The 17,335-nt window shown below is 39.3% G+C and overlaps 1 protein-coding gene and 1 long non-coding RNA gene across 4 annotated transcripts in view; one reads left to right on the top strand and one right to left on the bottom strand.

Moving 5' to 3' along the window:
* Positions 1-17,335, top strand: part of LOC119538413 — a 97,617-nt gene that overhangs the window by 29,364 nt on the left and 50,918 nt on the right. The window lies entirely within an intron of this gene.
* Positions 2,042-17,328, bottom strand: CBLIF (cobalamin binding intrinsic factor). 3 transcript variants are annotated; one of them, XM_037841337.1, is made up of 10 exons: positions 17,111-17,328; positions 15,812-15,955; positions 15,362-15,538; positions 14,554-14,667; positions 13,994-14,125; positions 11,783-11,964; positions 8,239-8,416; positions 6,639-6,840; positions 4,345-4,463; positions 2,042-2,316 (listed from the first exon to the last, which is right to left on the bottom strand). In XM_037841337.1, the coding sequence occupies exons 3-10, from the start codon at positions 15,489-15,491 to the stop codon at positions 2,255-2,257; spliced, it is 1,119 nt and encodes a 372-aa protein (XP_037697265.1). In that variant the 5' UTR covers positions 15,492-15,538; positions 15,812-15,955; positions 17,111-17,328; the 3' UTR covers positions 2,042-2,254. The 3 variants fall into 3 exon arrangements, with proteins under 3 accessions (XP_037697265.1, XP_037697266.1, XP_037697267.1); XM_037841338.1 differs by lacking the exon at positions 17,111-17,328 and having other exon boundaries at positions 15,812-16,635; XM_037841339.1 differs by lacking the exons at positions 15,812-15,955; positions 17,111-17,328 and adding an exon at positions 16,248-16,326.

Genomic DNA, 17,335 nt, shown 5'->3' with positions numbered 1-17,335 from the left:
CTTATAAGTATCCCATCATATGGATGTGCCAGAGTTAATCTCTTCATTGGTAGACATTGGTGGACATATAGATTGTTGGACATATAGATTGTTTCCATTTTTCCAAATTATAAAATTTATGATATGTCATGAGAAAAACTTCTTCACTATTCCTGAAATTTCCTTCTGTGGCGGATTGACTTATGTACCCCCCAAAACAAGCATGTTCTTAATCTTAACCCACATTCCTGTGGGTGTGAACCCATTGTTTGTAAATAGGATCTCTTAAAGATATTATTTTAGTTAAGATGTGGCCAACCGAATCAGCATAGGTATTAATCCTGTTACTGGAGGACTTATAAGGAGAGAAAGCCACAGAGAAGAGCCAGAAGCTGGAATTCAGTGAGATTCCAAAGGAGAAAGGAGAAGACATCACCATATGACAGGAAAGCCAGGGAACTCAAGGACTGCTGGTCAGCTAGAACACTATCAAGCCCAGAAGGAAGCAAGCCTTCTAGCCAATTTCTTGATTTGATTTCTGGCCTCTGAAATTGTGAGCCAATAAATCCCCATTGCTTAAGTCAACCTGCTGTGTGGTATTTGTCATAGCAGCATGGAAATGAAGGCAGCTTTCATTACAGTAACAGTCCTGGCCTTTCTCAGGGATGGAGTGACTTACCTGATAGGTATGTTTGAGCTAAGGACCTGGGCCTGTGTGGCACAAGCTTCTTTTTCCTGAGAGCTGGACTATTACCTGAGAGCTGGTTCTTGCTCTGAAATGCCCAGAGGGAAGGGTCTGTGACTAGGCAGCTAAGTCTGTCTAATTCTGGGTTCAGTATTAGGAAGTATATTCTGGCTTCATACCTATGCTCTGTTCTCTAATGGTCCCAGCTGATATTTTGATATTTTGTCTATCAGTGTGTCTTCTTATGATTCTCCCCTCTATACAGATTCCATAATTTGGAGTTTTTCGGTCAAAGGGAATGTTCTGGTTTGCTAATGCTGCTGTTATGCAAAATACCAGAAATGGATTGGCTTTTATGAAGGGGGTTTATCTGGTTACAAAGTTATAGTCTTAAGGCCATAAAGTGTCTAAGGTAAGACCTCAACAATAGGGTACCTTCACTGGAGGATGGCCATTGGTGTCCAGAAAACCTCTGTTAGCTTGGAAAGCATGTGGCTGGCATCTGCTTGCTCCCAGGTTGTGTTTCAAAATGGTGTTCTCCAAAATGTTGCTCTTGGGGTGTTTTGTCCTCTCTTACCTGCAGCTCCTCTTCAAGATGTCACTCTCAGTAGCTCTGCATCTGGGCCTGTGTGGCTCTTTAAAGTACTCCAGTGATCCAATAAAGACCCACCCTGAATGGGTGAGGCAACACCTTCATGGAAATAATCCAATGAAAGTTCTCATCCACAGTTGATTGAGTCACATCTCCATGGAAACACTGAACAAATAGGTTTCAAACAAATCAACACTAATAAGCCTGCCTCCACAAGATTGCATCAGAGATAATGGCATTTTGGGGGACATAGTACATCCAAACTGGCACAGGAAAGTATATTTTAGGTCTTTCGGTACAAATTTTAATATTCCTCTCTAGATAGATAGTACCACTGTTAATGCCTACCAGCAGAGATTAGAGTTATAACTATCTTTGAAAACCTAAAATTTTCTTCCAAATATCTGTCTCATGCCCTGAATGTGTGTATGTGTGTGTTTTTTTTTTTTTTAACTTGCAGAAGAAATATTGGAAATGGAGGGGAAGAATTATGAGATAACATCATTTACCTATCCTGAACCATTCAGGAGTTTCATATGAAATAATTTTGATTATTTTATTTTTGTATATATGTATGTATGTATGTATGTTTACAGTGATTTGAAAAGGATTACTTGGTATAAGAAACAATAACAGGAGATTTTTAATATGTCATTTCAGTTTAAGGAATAAGGAAATGTGTTGGCTAATTAATTAAGAAGATCAGAATAATCTGCAAAAGTATTCAAAAATAGTCTCACCCCCTTCCCCTCTCCCTAGAATTAAATGATGACTAGCAATAATTACCTTGAGAAGCTGGATTTTTTTTTCCATGGGTCACAGATGTTAAGACCCCAGGGAATTTTGCATCTTTTATTTACGTACTAATTTCTACCTTTTTACCAGTAATATGGTAGCACTGTGGCTATCAACAATTTTTTGCACAGATTGGAAACGAAGTGAGAAAAATTCCACCTCTCCTCTGGAGAGGTTGGGTGGAGCTTGCACACACTTCCTCTTCAGTACTGTGTGAAGTTGGCTGTGATGTGCTCTTGGTTGGAGGGTATATAGTCACCAACCCCTGGAAACAAGCAGAGAATAGCATGAGGTGACCATGGGGCATGTAATCATCCCTAACCCCTAAAGGGTCAGCCCATTAAATTTGTTAGAGGAGCAAAATCATCCTAGGCAGCTTGACTAGTATGGAGGAAGCATGGAATTGAGATTTAGGGAGTCCCTGTTTCGAGTCTCTAGGTCACCATTTCATTGAGCATATCTTTGGGCAAGCTACTAAGCTGTATGAACCTCCTTTCCCTCATTTATACTATTGTGTTATTAATATTTACTCTGAGGAGCCAATTTCAGGATTAGAAATAATGACTGTTGGTTGCCTAATACAGTACCTGACACATAATAAATGTGCAATGGATGTGGTTATTTTTAGGCCAAAATTAGAGCATTCAAGGGAGGAGCTTATGTTCATTTTTGAAGATTTTATAAGAACTAAGGAAGGACAGTAATTTTTGTAAATTTTTTTCTTTCAGAGCGGGAAAGGTGATGATGGTATCCGTAATGAGCCTTCAAATGGCCAAGCATCAGAAAGAATGACAATTCCAGCCCAAATCTTTCTGGATCTGAGAGGTCTTCCTTTAGTCCTGGCCTTTTTCTTCACCATCCCTTCCTCCAGAGAAGAAAAGTAATTGGCAGACATGAGAATAAGCCTGATTTAAGTTTCCAGGGCAATTTTTGAGATGCAGGTGATATGAGAGCTAATTATAATAATGGTTACAATTTTTAACATACTCCATGCAGAAGGCACTGTATTTATTCAATTTAAACACATTAGCTTGAATTCTCACAATAGTCCCAAGAAATGGTTATTGCTGTTCCATTTTATAGCTGTGGAAACTGGCTCAGAGACACTTCATTACTTGCCTAATGAAGCTAGTAAGTAAGGTGTTAGGGGTGTCTAACCAAGGCCAGTGTGACTCCAAAATCTAAATTCTTTATTAGATGCTTTGCTGCAAGTCTACAATTTCTGATGGGCCAGATTTTGATAAATACACAAGACTCCCAGGAAAATACTTCCCATTGTAATTCTTGGATAACAAAATATCTTTACTAAGGCCACAGCATTGGCTCAAATCTCTTGACACGGTGACAGTTGACACCAGTTTTACTAGGTAACATCATCTTAAGATAAAACCACACACACATGCTCTTTAAGTCAAAGAACATTTATGTCTTCCTGCAAAAATTTTAAAGAATGTTAAGGTTTCATTGAAGCCTGAATTTTATTCTTCCCACTTTCCCTACACAGACATGCACACACACACATTCCTCTCCTTGGAGATTAAAAAAAGGACACTACAGAGAAAAAGGTGAAGAATAAATTTTGAGCCAAGCTATGGTAGAATGCACACCTATTCTAGGGTTTGGATACCTGAGTTGGATTATTGGGTCTATCTTATACTAGATGTGTGTTTTGTACAAGTCCCTTTACTGTCTTTGAGACTTAGTTTCCTTCTCTTTACAAAGAGAATCCCTAGTACCTGCAGAGCTGTATGAAAAATATAATATCACTACACAAATTTTAGCTGTTATTAATCCCTCGTATTTGTTTCTCACTGGCTATGAATTCACTGTGGTTTTGTTTTGCATATATGTGTCTGATTTTTTTTAAACCTGAAAGTGGCCACCTTTCTTAGAGCATTTACTACTTTTTCATCTTAAATCTTTTTTTTACCTGTTTCACATCTCTTTTTCCTTTCTTTAGCCTTGTATTGCTTTAAGTAGGTCAAGCCACTTCATCTGTTCACTGAATATTTCCCCACAGGCTCAGAGTCAAGGCAGGAGTCTTGACTCTTTTTAGGTGTTTCTATCTACCTACCTACCTACCTATCTATCTATCTATCATTTGTCATCTATATCTCATCTCTCTCTCAAATAACTGTATATACAGATATAATCACTGTATACACAGTCACTATATGTACATATGCAATCTTGAAATTATTCATTGATTGAATGAATGAATGAATGAAGTGAAGCAATGAAAAAATTAACCTTCAAGCTATGGAAGAAATGCCCAGATTTTTTTTCCTCTCACCTTCAGTCAAAGGTTTTTTACCACTAAGGAACTCCCAGTACGTATGGTGATTAGCATTTTCAGCAATATTGTTAATAGAAGTTACCATAAGGCCCCAGGATGTCATTGTGGTTTCAAATCTGTAAGAACAAGACCATAAATCATTAATATCTCATGTAAGGTCAGGCAATAATGGGTTAAAGTTGAAGGGACAGAGACATTCTAAATGCTTTAGAGATCAGATAAAACCGAGCTCAAAAGAGCAAATGAAAATAACTAATGAATATGAAATTACTTCACTTGGAATTAAATGCAATTAAAATGAATGTTTTTTTAAAAAAACCCATCAATAATCATTTTTTTTTAAAAGATGTTAGTGTCTAACAATGGGAAAATGTTTAGGTGAATAATGGGGTGGATACCCAAGATTGAGTATTTTACAGTTATGAAAATTGTTTTCCACATAATTTCTAGTGACATGGAAAAATGCTTATAATGTTAAATGAAAAGGTGGGATAAAAGTTTTATATGAAATGTCTATCTATCTCATGTAGATCATGGATCAAAACTTTGTAATATGCATAGAAAATCAGCAAAATTATAAAAATATTAATTGTGGCCATATTGGTGATGGATTGTGTATGCTTTATTTTCTTTTCTATGCTTTTTCTCCTTAAAATTACTTTTATGTACATTTGTTTCACTGACAGTTAGAAAAAGAGAATTCAGGCAAAATTAAAGCTAAGTTCAAAGAAGTGAGGTGCATTCAAAAGGTTGCTTTGAAAATTAAATATTCTTGAAATGAGACTTTTATCCTGATCTGTATATAAAAGTCACAGAAGTTACAAAGCTTGACGGTGAGCAGAAGGAGCAGTGTATTCAATATAACTTTGTGGAATAGATCCCCAGGTACCATTCAATTGCCAATTCCTTGACATTTGTTAATTTTTATCAAATTTGGTCTCTGCAGAATTTGATTCTGTGGATCATATCATCTTTCCTTTGAAATTATCTCCTTTTTTTTTCCTTCCATAACCTGGCATTTTCCTTTTACTTTTTCATAGCTTGGACTGCTCTATATTTCTCCACTGATTTCTCATTTTGCAAACTACAGACATTCCCCAAGTTTAATTTTCTCCTCTGTGATTTATTTCTGTATTACGCCCTTTCCCAATAGGGCATTGGAAAGAACATGAACTTCAGAGTCAGTCAAATATGGGTTCAGATCTCAACTCCATTAGTTACATGTTATGTGATCTTAGAACTATTTAACCTCCTTGAGACTTAGTGATGCTCTCTGTAAAATAGAAATAATTAGACCCATCTCATGATTTTGTTGAGTGTGTTATGTTTGCTGCCTACTATAGTTCCATAACTTCAGTCATTAGCTCCATCAGGTGACTACCAAAGCTCTTTCACCTGCCCTGACCTCTTCTTCCTCTACCTCCTCCCCTATATTTCCAAAAGCCTTCTAATTTTTTTTCTATTTCCATCACCCACAATTAAACATGTCTAAGAGGAATTAAGCCTCTTTCTATGAAACATGTTTTTTCTTCCTGACACTCTTATCAGTGGTTTTGAAGCTTCTTTCTCTTGACCCTCATGTCCAGTCACTCACTGAATCCTTGGAGTTTTCCTTGGTACGAGTCCATTTATCCTAGGTGAGTCTTTAGCACCTCACAACTTCATAATTTTAGTCATGCCCTAGCCTTTTTCCTTGTCTCTAATTCTTATAACCTAATGAACATTTTACAACCTTGCTTTCATGCTGTCTTTTTATTACTCAAAAACTTGCAGTGCTTCCCTACAATATGAAGCCCAAACTCCTTAGCCTGCCATTAAAGGCATTTTACAATAGCATCCAACCTACCCTTCCTGGCATCAGTCCTGTGTTCTCTCATGTAGTCAAGCTGGTCTACTCAGGGATCTCCAAATTCCTTGCTCATTCCTAACCCAAATGCTTTGTTTTAGCCATTTCCTTTTCCTAGAATCCACCCTAACTCCATATCTTCCTAAATGGTACTTGTTTTTTGAATGCAGCCCCAAACCACAGAGCCTTCCTTGACTATTTTAATCTACAGCAAACTATCCCTTCTCTAAATCCCTATTTTTAAAACTCCATCATATATTGACTTGTGTGATTTAACTTTTCATAGAGTCTTGCCTCTTTGCTAGATTGTGGATCCTTATAGGATTATTAAATAAAAATCTGTTAAATTGTGAGAAGGAAGGAGAATAAGAAAATGAAGGAGGAAGAGAGAAAATGGGTATTTAAGTTAGACCTGGGGAGAACGGTGGATGCCACTTATACTCACTTGAACGTGGAACTTTTGCGCTGTGCTTCTTCTAGGACAACAAGCAGCACGGATCCTTTTTTTACACTAACATCGATGGTCACATTGAAGAGCAGCTCTACCCCTCTCAGCTGGTTATTTATTGTGTATATGACAGTGATGTTGGATGCTGAGGCGGGGACAGGACTAGGCTCATTGCGGAGAGTTGGTTGCACTTCATGATCTGTGAAGAGCAAACAGGCCAAATTTGCCGAAGATTATTAGGCCTGGTTTATAGGAGCAAAATCTGTTATTGGCAACTCAGTCCAGAAATTGTTTCAGGAAGTTGCAATGACTTTTTGGCCTTTCTGGATGGCTCTGAGGAACTGTTGTTATCTATGAGGCTCTTATTTCCATCCAGGGGGCACTGACAAACTGACATCTGTTTTATAAAGGACATTTATCTTGTTAAAAGAATTTGCATTCTGAAGGGAAGCTTGAGAGCCCCCAAGTCATGTATTTGACATGGTACTTTCTCTTCAGTTGTTGTGGTTCTTTTGTCACCCTGAATAATCTGGCAACAAAGGTAGTAAGTTTTATACCACATAACAACATACTTGGACAACTAGTGTAAACTCTTAGGAAGGACCGCATGGCCACTTTGTTAAAGTTGGGAAATCATTGGTAAGCAGCTTAAGGTGCTAGGTGAATGTAGCAGTGTTTCGTATGGTTGAGACCAGGTTGCTTGACTTTGGTCTGTACAGACTTGCACTGAAATAGATAAGGAGCTAAGTAACGTCTGCTTGTCTTAGGAAGTGCTTACAACATAAAATGAGCAACACTTTCTATTGGTATTTGATTAGAAAGAAGAGTTGGAGAAATCCATCCTGAACACTAGTTGTCTCTGGGGTGATAAAGTTTTTAAGCAGAACTCCTACTTTCTCAGTGCATATTTCTGCAATGTTTGAATTTTATTCAATTCAATGCAATTTTCAGTGGGATGAAATAAAGATATTTCAAATAAAAAAAAAATTCCAGTTTCCACCTTGTCCTTTTCATATACTGTGAGCACTGGGGCTTGATTTTTAGATCTTTATGGTTGAAATATCAACTCTGCTCTTGTTTTAAATCTCTCAGATAAAATAAATGATCAGCTATTACTTCCTTTGCCTTTGCACTTAGTGGCTTCCATTTCTATTTAAAACTTATTTCATTCTTCCAAATATTACAGTTTTTGTCTACATATCTGTCTCCTGATTTTGTAAAGAGCAGAAATCATAAGATAATGCATAATGTTTGGTACAATTGTAAAATGAATAAATGAAGTTTTATGTTATTTGATTGCTCAGACCATGGAGCTCCTAAATTCTTGCTTCCAGCATTTCATAAAATACTTTGGCCATGGTAGAGTACTCAGTAAGTGTGGGCTGAATGAAGTAGACATGGAGGAATGCTGAGGGCAAAATATTACGGCTGTATGCTAGCACACAACTTTAGGGAATTGAAGTCTGATGTAGCTCTGATCTCATGGGGGTAATGGACAAAACAAGCCTATATACCACTTAAAATTGATCCACACAATTCCTTGCATACATTGCCATTTTATGACATAAGGAAAGGCAGATGTTAAAAGAGTTCTTACCAGAGGTACAAGTCACGTGGGCTACATCTAGGTATGTCTTGCCTTTCAGTGAAGGGAGGAGTTGGGCAATGGCCATGGGGTTGTGGAATTTCCCCTGCTTTATCTCATCAAGCATTGTATCCATGGTCTTCTGGCAGTCCCACTCCTTATTAGGTTGCTTAGGTGTCACAGAGAGAGCCTAGGATAAGAAGAAAGTGAAAGAAAGAGTAGTCATAGTGAGAATTGGCTTTTAAGACTTCATAAAGGACAGACCTGATCACTAATCTTTGTGATAACCCAGAGTCCAAAACCAAAGCTTCACGAGATTTGGAGCTATGTTTGTCTTGTTCATTGCTGTGTCTGTCCCCAGCTCCTAGCACACTGTTTGTCACATGGTAGACACACAACAAGTATCTGTGGAATAATCAGATTCAGAGGAACATTCTTAGGGCTGCATGTGTTAGCAATTCTTGGGTTTAGATTGAGAGTGACAACTGGGCAAAGCAAGGGCAAAGCAAGCTCCAGAGGGAGCTCTAGTCTAGTAGGGCCTGGCCATATGAATGTAGTAGACCTCACTTTTGCGTTGTCCTGAAAGCCCTTTGGTGAACTTGTCCCACGCTTTTTGAATGTGTCAAGACTGTCAGAAGTTCTACAACCCTGCCACAGGGATAGACCCTTGGTCTGGGCCACTCATAGTGCACCATCTTCTTGGTGACAGCGATTGATGGTTACACGTGCTAATCGGAGTCCTTCCCTGATACATGGATGTTCGGGGACAGAAGCATTTTATTTTCTTGCTATGGTTATTCAACTGGGATCCTGTAAGTAAGCATTGAGTTGTGAGTGACTCTTTTTTAGCTACTTTGAAGAAACCATGCAGCAAGAGAGAATGAGGGAAACAGGGCTAAGAGAGGACGAAAGATAGCATGATTTGAATCCTTTGTTTCAGTTGTACCTGAAACCACCTAATACAGTCTTTAACTTCCCAGTTTAAGTTTACTAGTACATCCCCATTTTTGCTTAAGCGAAAATGATTTGGGTTTCTGTTACTTGCAAAACAAGGAGTCTTGATTAACATACTAAACAAATCACTTAACCTTGCTAAGTTTTATATCTCACCAGTAAAACGGAAATCATACTCAGTGTCCACTTTTGTGTTGGTTATTCAAGGTACAGATGAGATAATATATAAAACATTTTGTAATGTGTAGTGGGTAAGCCACCTATCTCCCTATAGGTTTGAGCTGTCTGTGGCCACCAGAGCATGTTAAGGGGCCAGGATTGCTGGTAATTAACTCACCGGTTGCTTGAGATGGGAAATAGGAAAAGAGGGAGGGGAGTCAAAAATGCTTCTTAGCTAGAGGCAAGTATGAGCCACCTGACCATCATGACAAGCACAGCCATCATTGTTAACCTTGGCAACTGTGACAGAGGCCACTTCTCAAGGCAGTTTGGTTTAGGAGCATCTTATGGGTTCTCCTCAGCAATATCTTATCCTCTTGCCCTAAAACATTAGCAAAGCCAATGCTCTAAAGAGGGTAACACCTTAAGCTGTAAGAAGTCATTAATAACTTTGCATGAAGAAATTTATCAGATCCCTTCTTCCAAGTTAAGTTCCTATCAGAGGAAACTGGAAAGCTCTGGAATGTTGATGAAAGAATGAGGAGAACTTATGGAATAGAGGAAAAGCCTCATGAGTGCTTTGAGGAAGGACATGGGTGACCAGGCTACTTGAAGGACGACTGACATCCTGGAAGAGAGTGATTGAAGTCTGCATAATGATCCCACTGTTCTGCTGGAAGAGACCATGAACGATTACTGAGTCCTACATTGTGTCTGTGAGTTCTTTAAATATTGCATTTTATTTGACGTATTTGCAACCTTGTTATTATGGGGAAGGTCAAATTCAGGGAAATTCAATATTTTTCCAAGATGGTGGCAGATTTGGGATTCAAATTCAAGTCGTTACTGCTCCAGAACCCTTTGCTTTTCTCTAATACTACATTTTAGATTCCAGTGAAGTTATGTTACACACCTGGTGATTTCAGACTTCAGGCTGTCTGGGTAAATGCCAGGTAAAGACAGTGAGGCGGCTAGGGAGAGATTACATATCCTAAATGACCAGAAATCCATATGGTCCATGGTATCTGGATGTGGATGAGATCCTGCCTTTCCAAAGGAAAAGCTTTTAATTCTCAAGTACACCTTATCAGAGCATACCCTGCAGGTGATAAAGTCTCAAACAGAATTTACTAACCAAATTACCAAAAGTAAACACTTCTCTGTCTGGAGCTAAATTGAAGCAGGGTTATTTTAAGTGAGCCATGAACAAAACCCATCTTATATCCCTTCCAGGCTGCCTTTGATCCTCAACAAAACTTTCTGGACCTGAGCCATGGGAATGCTCTGTACATGATTCAGCAATGGAAATAAACAGGGCTTTGTTCAAAGGCAGAATCTCATTGACCATGACATAGAAGCCGACTGACTTTGTTCTCATTAGTCTCTCCTATACAGAGCACATTGGTGTGGGGACTGTGTGTTTACTCTTATGTTTAACGTGAACTAAGTTCTAGGCTGTTTATGTTCTTCCTCATTTTTAATGTGTGGAACATCAGTCTTTGTTTTTCTCTTCATGAAATTATTTCTTTCTAATACTAGTCCAGAAGCATATTAGGTTTAGGGCTGACACCCTAACTCCAAAAATTCTGCCTTTCCTGGGCTTTCTGAGCTGGGAAAGTCATGGTACAGTTTTTCTGTGAATTCCATAGAGCATTTTGAAACTTTGGAGCAGAAACTTCTTAGTTTGGTTAAGGGATTTGGTCACAGATGGCTCTTTAATTTCTGATTCAGTTGGATATCTCTCCCCACTATGGGAGGATACTATCTTAATCAACAGGGGTTTGTATCTGGAGCTATATTAAGCAGGATCTTATAGAATTCCAAGCCTGGGAATCTATATTGGGGAAGCATAGGATTGAGAATGGATGTGGCTACTTGACAGAGCTGGCTTTGTCATTTACAAGAGCTATTTGTGAAGCTGAAATTAGATTGGGATTGTGAAAGAACCTAGCAAATATCAGGTATCCACCCAAGTTTAGATTATTTTCGTTAATTATTTTGAAAACAAGCCTGCCTTTTGTTGATGAAGATAAAGGGCTGAAAAAAGAATACTTGGTTGGCATGATGGAATCAGAAAATTCAGTATTTTTTGAGGACTCACTTTAATATCATTATTTATACATCAAACTTTCAATAGTCTATAACTATTATTAACCAACTGATAATTATTAATAATGAACTAGTACCTTTATTGGATATATTTGCTTCTTTTTTTTCCCCAAAGAATGGAAATGAGTTCATATGGATTTGTTTTCACACTTCACCTATGAGGTAGTGATGAATGAACATGTATCTGCATATTACCAGTAAAGAAACTAAGGCACAAGCACTACAGGGACCTCAAATCACACTGCTGGTCTTTCCCAGAGATCTTAGCAGATGATTTGTCCCATGACCAAGGCTCATTGGCAGGAACCAATGGAGGGCATCAAAGGTTGTTTACCTGCATGGCGAGGCCAGTACTATAGATGTTTCCGATGATGCCATTGTCTTTGATCCTTGTGCTGATATTCTCCACAATATTCTTTAGTACCTGACCAAAGAGGGTTCTGTAACTTTCCTCTGAACCTGCAGTGATCTTGTTGTACATACAGGTCAATGCCAAGGTCTCCACTGCTCCTGTGTCTGTGGATCACAAAGGGTGTAAGACAACTACCATCACAACCATCACCAGCATAATATGAACAGTTAACTTTATTATGTGCTTATAGTGTTCCATGTGAGATCATTTAGTCCTCAGGACAACCTGTGAAATGGGATGTATAATTATCTCCATTTAGGTGATGAGAAAACTGAGGGTCAGAGAGGTTAGTTAAGTAATTGTCTAAGGTTACAGAGTTAGTAAGTAGCATCAGGACTTGAACCCAGATCTGTATGACTCTACAGCTCATGCTTGTAATTAATGTAGACTGGAAGTCATATTCTATCCTGTTTTTCTTGTGCCCAGTTGTAAGGGATTGAATCATGTCACCCACAAATGGCATGTTCATGCCCCAACTGGTGGTCCTGTGGGTGTGAGCCTACTTATAAATAGGACCTTTGAAGATGTTATTAGTTCAGGTGTGGCTAGGCAGAATGAGGGAGGGGCTTAATCCAGTAAGGCTGAAGTCTTTATAAACAAAGGAAACTGGACACAGAAAAGGAAGCCATGGGGAGCAACCAGAAGTGGGAAGTCAACAGAACCAGGAGAGAAAGGAGAAGACACTACCATGTGCATTTAATGTGATGGAAAAGCCGAAGAACTCTAAAGTTTGCCTGCCAGTCAGAAGATACCTACTCCAAGAAGAAGCAAGCCTGTTATCCTCTGAAACTATGAACCAATAAATTCCTGTTGTTAAGCCAACCCATTATATGGTATTTGTTTTAGCAGATAGGAAACTAAAACACCAAAGTTTATCTTTCAAAATGCCACAATTCTCGGAGGCCCAGCCATCACCACTTCTCAATGAAGCGTTCTCTGGTCATCCCAGCATAACAGGTGTGGTCTTTCTTCTTCATTCCTTTAACTTTTGTTGTTTGTATCTGTTCCACATTCTTGTTTCTCTCTGCAGTGTTTTGCTATTATCATGTTCTATGAGCTGTTGGATGACAGAAACTTTGCATGCCTTATAACATCCAGCACAGGGCTTTTCTCATTGTTTGCACACAATAAATGTGTGGACTGAATGAGCAAGCTCTGGCTTGATAATACCAGAAGAAATGAAAGAACTGATAAATGATGTCCCTTTTTTTTTTCATAGATTTTCCCCTCCCTGCATAACCTATTTAAGGACGACATTATTGTTGAAACAAAGAAGTCCAAAATTCCTGAACTGGCACGGCAAACACAAACTTGGCAACATCTCAGGTTCCAGATGGGAAATAGAGGCTAGTTTGTTCTTGACCCACAAGGAAGGTCCTAGAGTAAATAGCTACCTGCTTGTTTGTTTGATAGAGTCTGAAATAAGAAAGGTCACTGATGAGTCATCTATAAAGGGAATAGAAACTTGAGATAATTCTATCACTTAGAGAACAGTAGGGGAGAAAAGGTGACCATGAATGTAGGGTGTGATGGTGGCTCTCACCAAGAGCATTTTACAGGAAGAGATCATCTGGGGCAGGCAGAAGGACATGGTGTTGTAGAGGAAAGCAGCTGCGTATTTGCAGAGCAAAGGAATAAGATGGTCCCAATGTTTTCTTGAAGGGGAAGGGAACTTAACGGGTTTAAGGTTCAGAGATTAGCTGTTTACCAAAAAGAGAATATTTGGGTGTTGTAAGGAGAAGCATTGGGAAGAATAGAGAACAGAAGCATCAGTAGTGATAACAAAAGAGGGAGTATAGGGTAGGGCTAAGGCTAGACATTGATTTCCTATTTAATTTGCCTGGGAATAATTCCTGATGTGATTGACATGTTTCTTGTTCCCAGTTGAAGTTCTGTAGCTGCAGATACTTCAGTTGTCCCGGTTTCTACTTTTATTTTCTTTCCTTCCTTCATTTATTCTTTAATCCCCATGTTCAACACGTATTTGTTAAGTATTTCCCAAATATAGGTATTTTTATGGTCCTTGGCTCCTCTTCTTCTGTAAGTCCTGCAGCCCCTGTCCCCAGCTGTTCTGCACACTGCCCTTGGATGTCCCCGGATCAAGGCAGTGTTTGAAAGTAGCAACCTACTCACCTGTATTGAAGGGAGAGGAATCGGCCAACAGGGCCTTGGCAAAGCGGACCGCTATTGGTAAGGTGGTCTCAGGATTCTTCTGGCAGAGTGCTAAGATTGCCAGACTGGGCCCATAGAAGGATGTAGCTTCAGCTGTGGGGAGAGAGAGAGCCTTCATTAGATTAACACTCATTAGGAGGACATTTGTGAAGGAGGAAAAGCCAAACAATGCAAAAAGAAAGATATGGTATTGGCAAAGGATAACTTCAGTATTTCTGAGAATAAGTATGCAAGATGGATTGTCACCTGACATTTGAGTAGAAAGAAAGGGGTGTTGTTTTTCAGGCAGGTGCTGGGCATGGTGAGACTGTGTCCTAGGGTAGTAGTCTTTCCTAGTTTATAACTTTGGCTTGGAAGGGAATCTCTCACTTACGGGATTAGTAGAGACGGAATCCAAGGGTACATTGGATCTCTTCCATAACATTCCACTCTCCCAATCCCCATTCTTATCCTTTCTGGGTCTAAAATTCTCAAGAAGGCCCATTTGCCTCACTCTCCCCTCCTTTCCAATGAGGTCTTACTTGAAGGTGCCCAGTTCTCCATTTGTCTTTGTAGAAGGGATACTCGTTTCCCAGGGTCCTGGCAGGAAGAGGTGAGGGCCATAATGGTGAGGGCGAGCTGACCAGTGGTTAGATCTACAGAAAGAGAACAAAACAGTGAAAAAAGGCATTCCCAGGGGAAAGAGCACCTCTGTTTCTTATCCAGGTCATTTTGATCTTTTATCAGCTGATTAGATAATTTTTTGATCTGTCTTTCCTAAGGAAAATGTATGGAAAAATAACTTATGAAATATTTAATCAAATGGCATCCACGTGACATGAAGACTCCATCAAGAATCCCTGATATCTGATTAGAAAATCAGCAAGAACACCCATACAAATTTACATATGGAAGATTTATAGTTGCAAAATAATTGTAACTTTATCATCTCACTTGAGCCTCAGGACAACTCCTGCGAGATTAAGTAGGACAGATTTATTATTGTTACCATTGTTATTGCTATTAGAATCATCTCGATTTTGCAAGTGAGTAAAGTGAGGTTGAGAGGGACCAAATGACTTGTTCAGGGTCATAAAGTTCACAAGTGGCAGAAGCCTGCTCTTTTCACATGTGGTCTACAGCTCTTTGTGCTTTACTGCCCTCCTCTATGAATGCTCTGACCTTCAAATATATTTCTTTCCAGGTATTTTCCCGGTATGTAGGGAGAGGTATCTGTGTGATTAAGGTACAGTCAGAGGCAGCATTGGGGTCCAGGTTGGAATCTGAGGGGTTGAGTGGTGTGCAGAAGTTCAGGGAACATGTTGGGTGGGGGAAACTCGGACATCTCACCATTGGTGTCACTGTCCATGAGCTTATCAGTGAGGAACTTCTGGGCTTCCAAGCCATAGGCTCCGGCCAGGTTCATGGCGATCAGGACACTGGGGTTGGGGAAGGCTGACGAGGTCACGGAGTTCTCCATGAGCTCTTGTATGCTGTTAACCAAGGGCTCTTCTGCTGAGGGAACCACTGAGAAGGGAAAAGCAATTTACCAAACTCCTAGTTCTTATTCTCTCTCTTCAAAAACGTTTCCTGCATCTTTTATGCCTTTTAGGAGAGGACGGGATTAGAGTTGGTATCCTAAGGGATGCCCCTTTAAGGGTGATTATTGAAGAGAAATGGACCAAACATTGAGTTTGTTTTGAGGCCAATTAGTCTCTACAGCTTCTCGAAAAACCCGTGTCTTAAGAAAGGTGTTTTTTTTTTTTTTTTCATTTAGTAACTGCAAGGAATATAGCTTACCAACATTTCACATTATCTCCATTGCATTCCTAGAAATCTTTAATTTCCTTGAGTCCATTTTTTTTCACTTTCATGAAGAATATTAAAGTTATGGGATATGACCGGTTCTCAGCGAGTGCCAAAATCTCCCACAAGTAGCAGCATCTGATCACAAAAGCCACAAAGTATCTTTGTGCCATCAACCATCACCTCTGCAACAGTATTTCAATTTCTTACAACAAAGTGCATAGACTTGCCTCTCAAAGAGCTTGTGCTCTTAAGTCAGGAAAGATGAACTGCACATGCTCACACCCTGTCTTACTCCTTTTGGAATTTCTATAGTTATGACTGTTTTCAACCACTTTCTCATCAGCAAACCTCAGTGAGGTCTCTACCTCTTGCCTGGACAACTGATCTCCTGACTTTTTTGGAAAAAAAAAAAAAACATCATACTCACAGCATGAACTTTGGACCTGCATACTGGTCCTAGCCATAGCCCAAAGAAAGTTCAGGAGATAGAGAGTAAACCAGGCCATCTCACTCTCCTGTCCTGTCCACGTCTCCACTGTCCAAAGATCCCAGTGTTTTCAAGTATAGAATTTCCCATCCTTCTCTTATATGTGCTTCTCTTTGTAAAACACTCTGCCCTACGTCCCATCACTGCTAACCACCTGTGCTGATAAAACTAATTTCTATTTGCTTATCTAAGTTTACCTACTATAGACCCTCCAAGGTGTCTGAAGGTGACCTCTAGGCAGCACAGTCACATGAGAAGCTTGTGGCTGAGTTATGCAGTGAAGGCAGTGACAAAGAAGTGCCCTTTGCCAAAATCCTGGGCCAGTACATCTGAAGGTTTGGCTAATGTGGGAACATAAACAAGGTTTCTTCCTAGACCTTTTTACATTCAGACAATCTCCTGGCTGCTTATCAGCAACCTCTCTACTGAGGTTTGGGCAATTCCTAAGGCATCACCTCATTTTTATGGTCTGAGCCACTTGCTTTACAACATGCCCTTTTAGGCTGCCTTTACGTGGGGATCTGCCAGTTGAAGTCTGGCTTTACACAATTAATTAAGTTGATGCGACTGGAAGTCTAGCCTTGGCTTTTTGAAGTTGTTTGACTTTAGGCAACAAATGAACCTGTTTCCTGGAAATTGTTTTGTTTGATTTCTCTTCCCTTTTTTGGGGATGAAAGCAGTCTTAAACACCCAAGGCACTGCAATATTTTCTTTTAAAGTAAGTAATTAGATAATGTAGAATCAATAATATTGATTACACTCCCCCCCCCAGAAGTGTAGCTATATAATAAAGTAAAATATACCTTCTGATAACAGTGAACTGGAAATAATATCTTGAAATTATGAAGTAGAGAGCTGATATTTTTCTGACCACTTTATTTTCAGTTGCTGCTTTTAGGAGAAAAATCTCCCATGGCTCCCATCTTAAAAATACAATTCAGAGTTCTTTTAATGACCTACAAGATCCTATAAGATCTGGCTTCTGATTGCCTTTTTCTGACCTTACCTCCAAACGCTTTCTTCCTTGC

This window comes from Choloepus didactylus, chromosome 6, assembly GCF_015220235.1.
Source record: "Choloepus didactylus isolate mChoDid1 chromosome 6, mChoDid1.pri, whole genome shotgun sequence".
Classification (NCBI taxonomy): domain Eukaryota; kingdom Metazoa; phylum Chordata; class Mammalia; order Pilosa; family Megalonychidae; genus Choloepus; species Choloepus didactylus.
The sequence above is the reverse complement of the archived record's forward strand: the minus strand, read 5'-3'. Positions and strand labels throughout refer to the sequence as shown.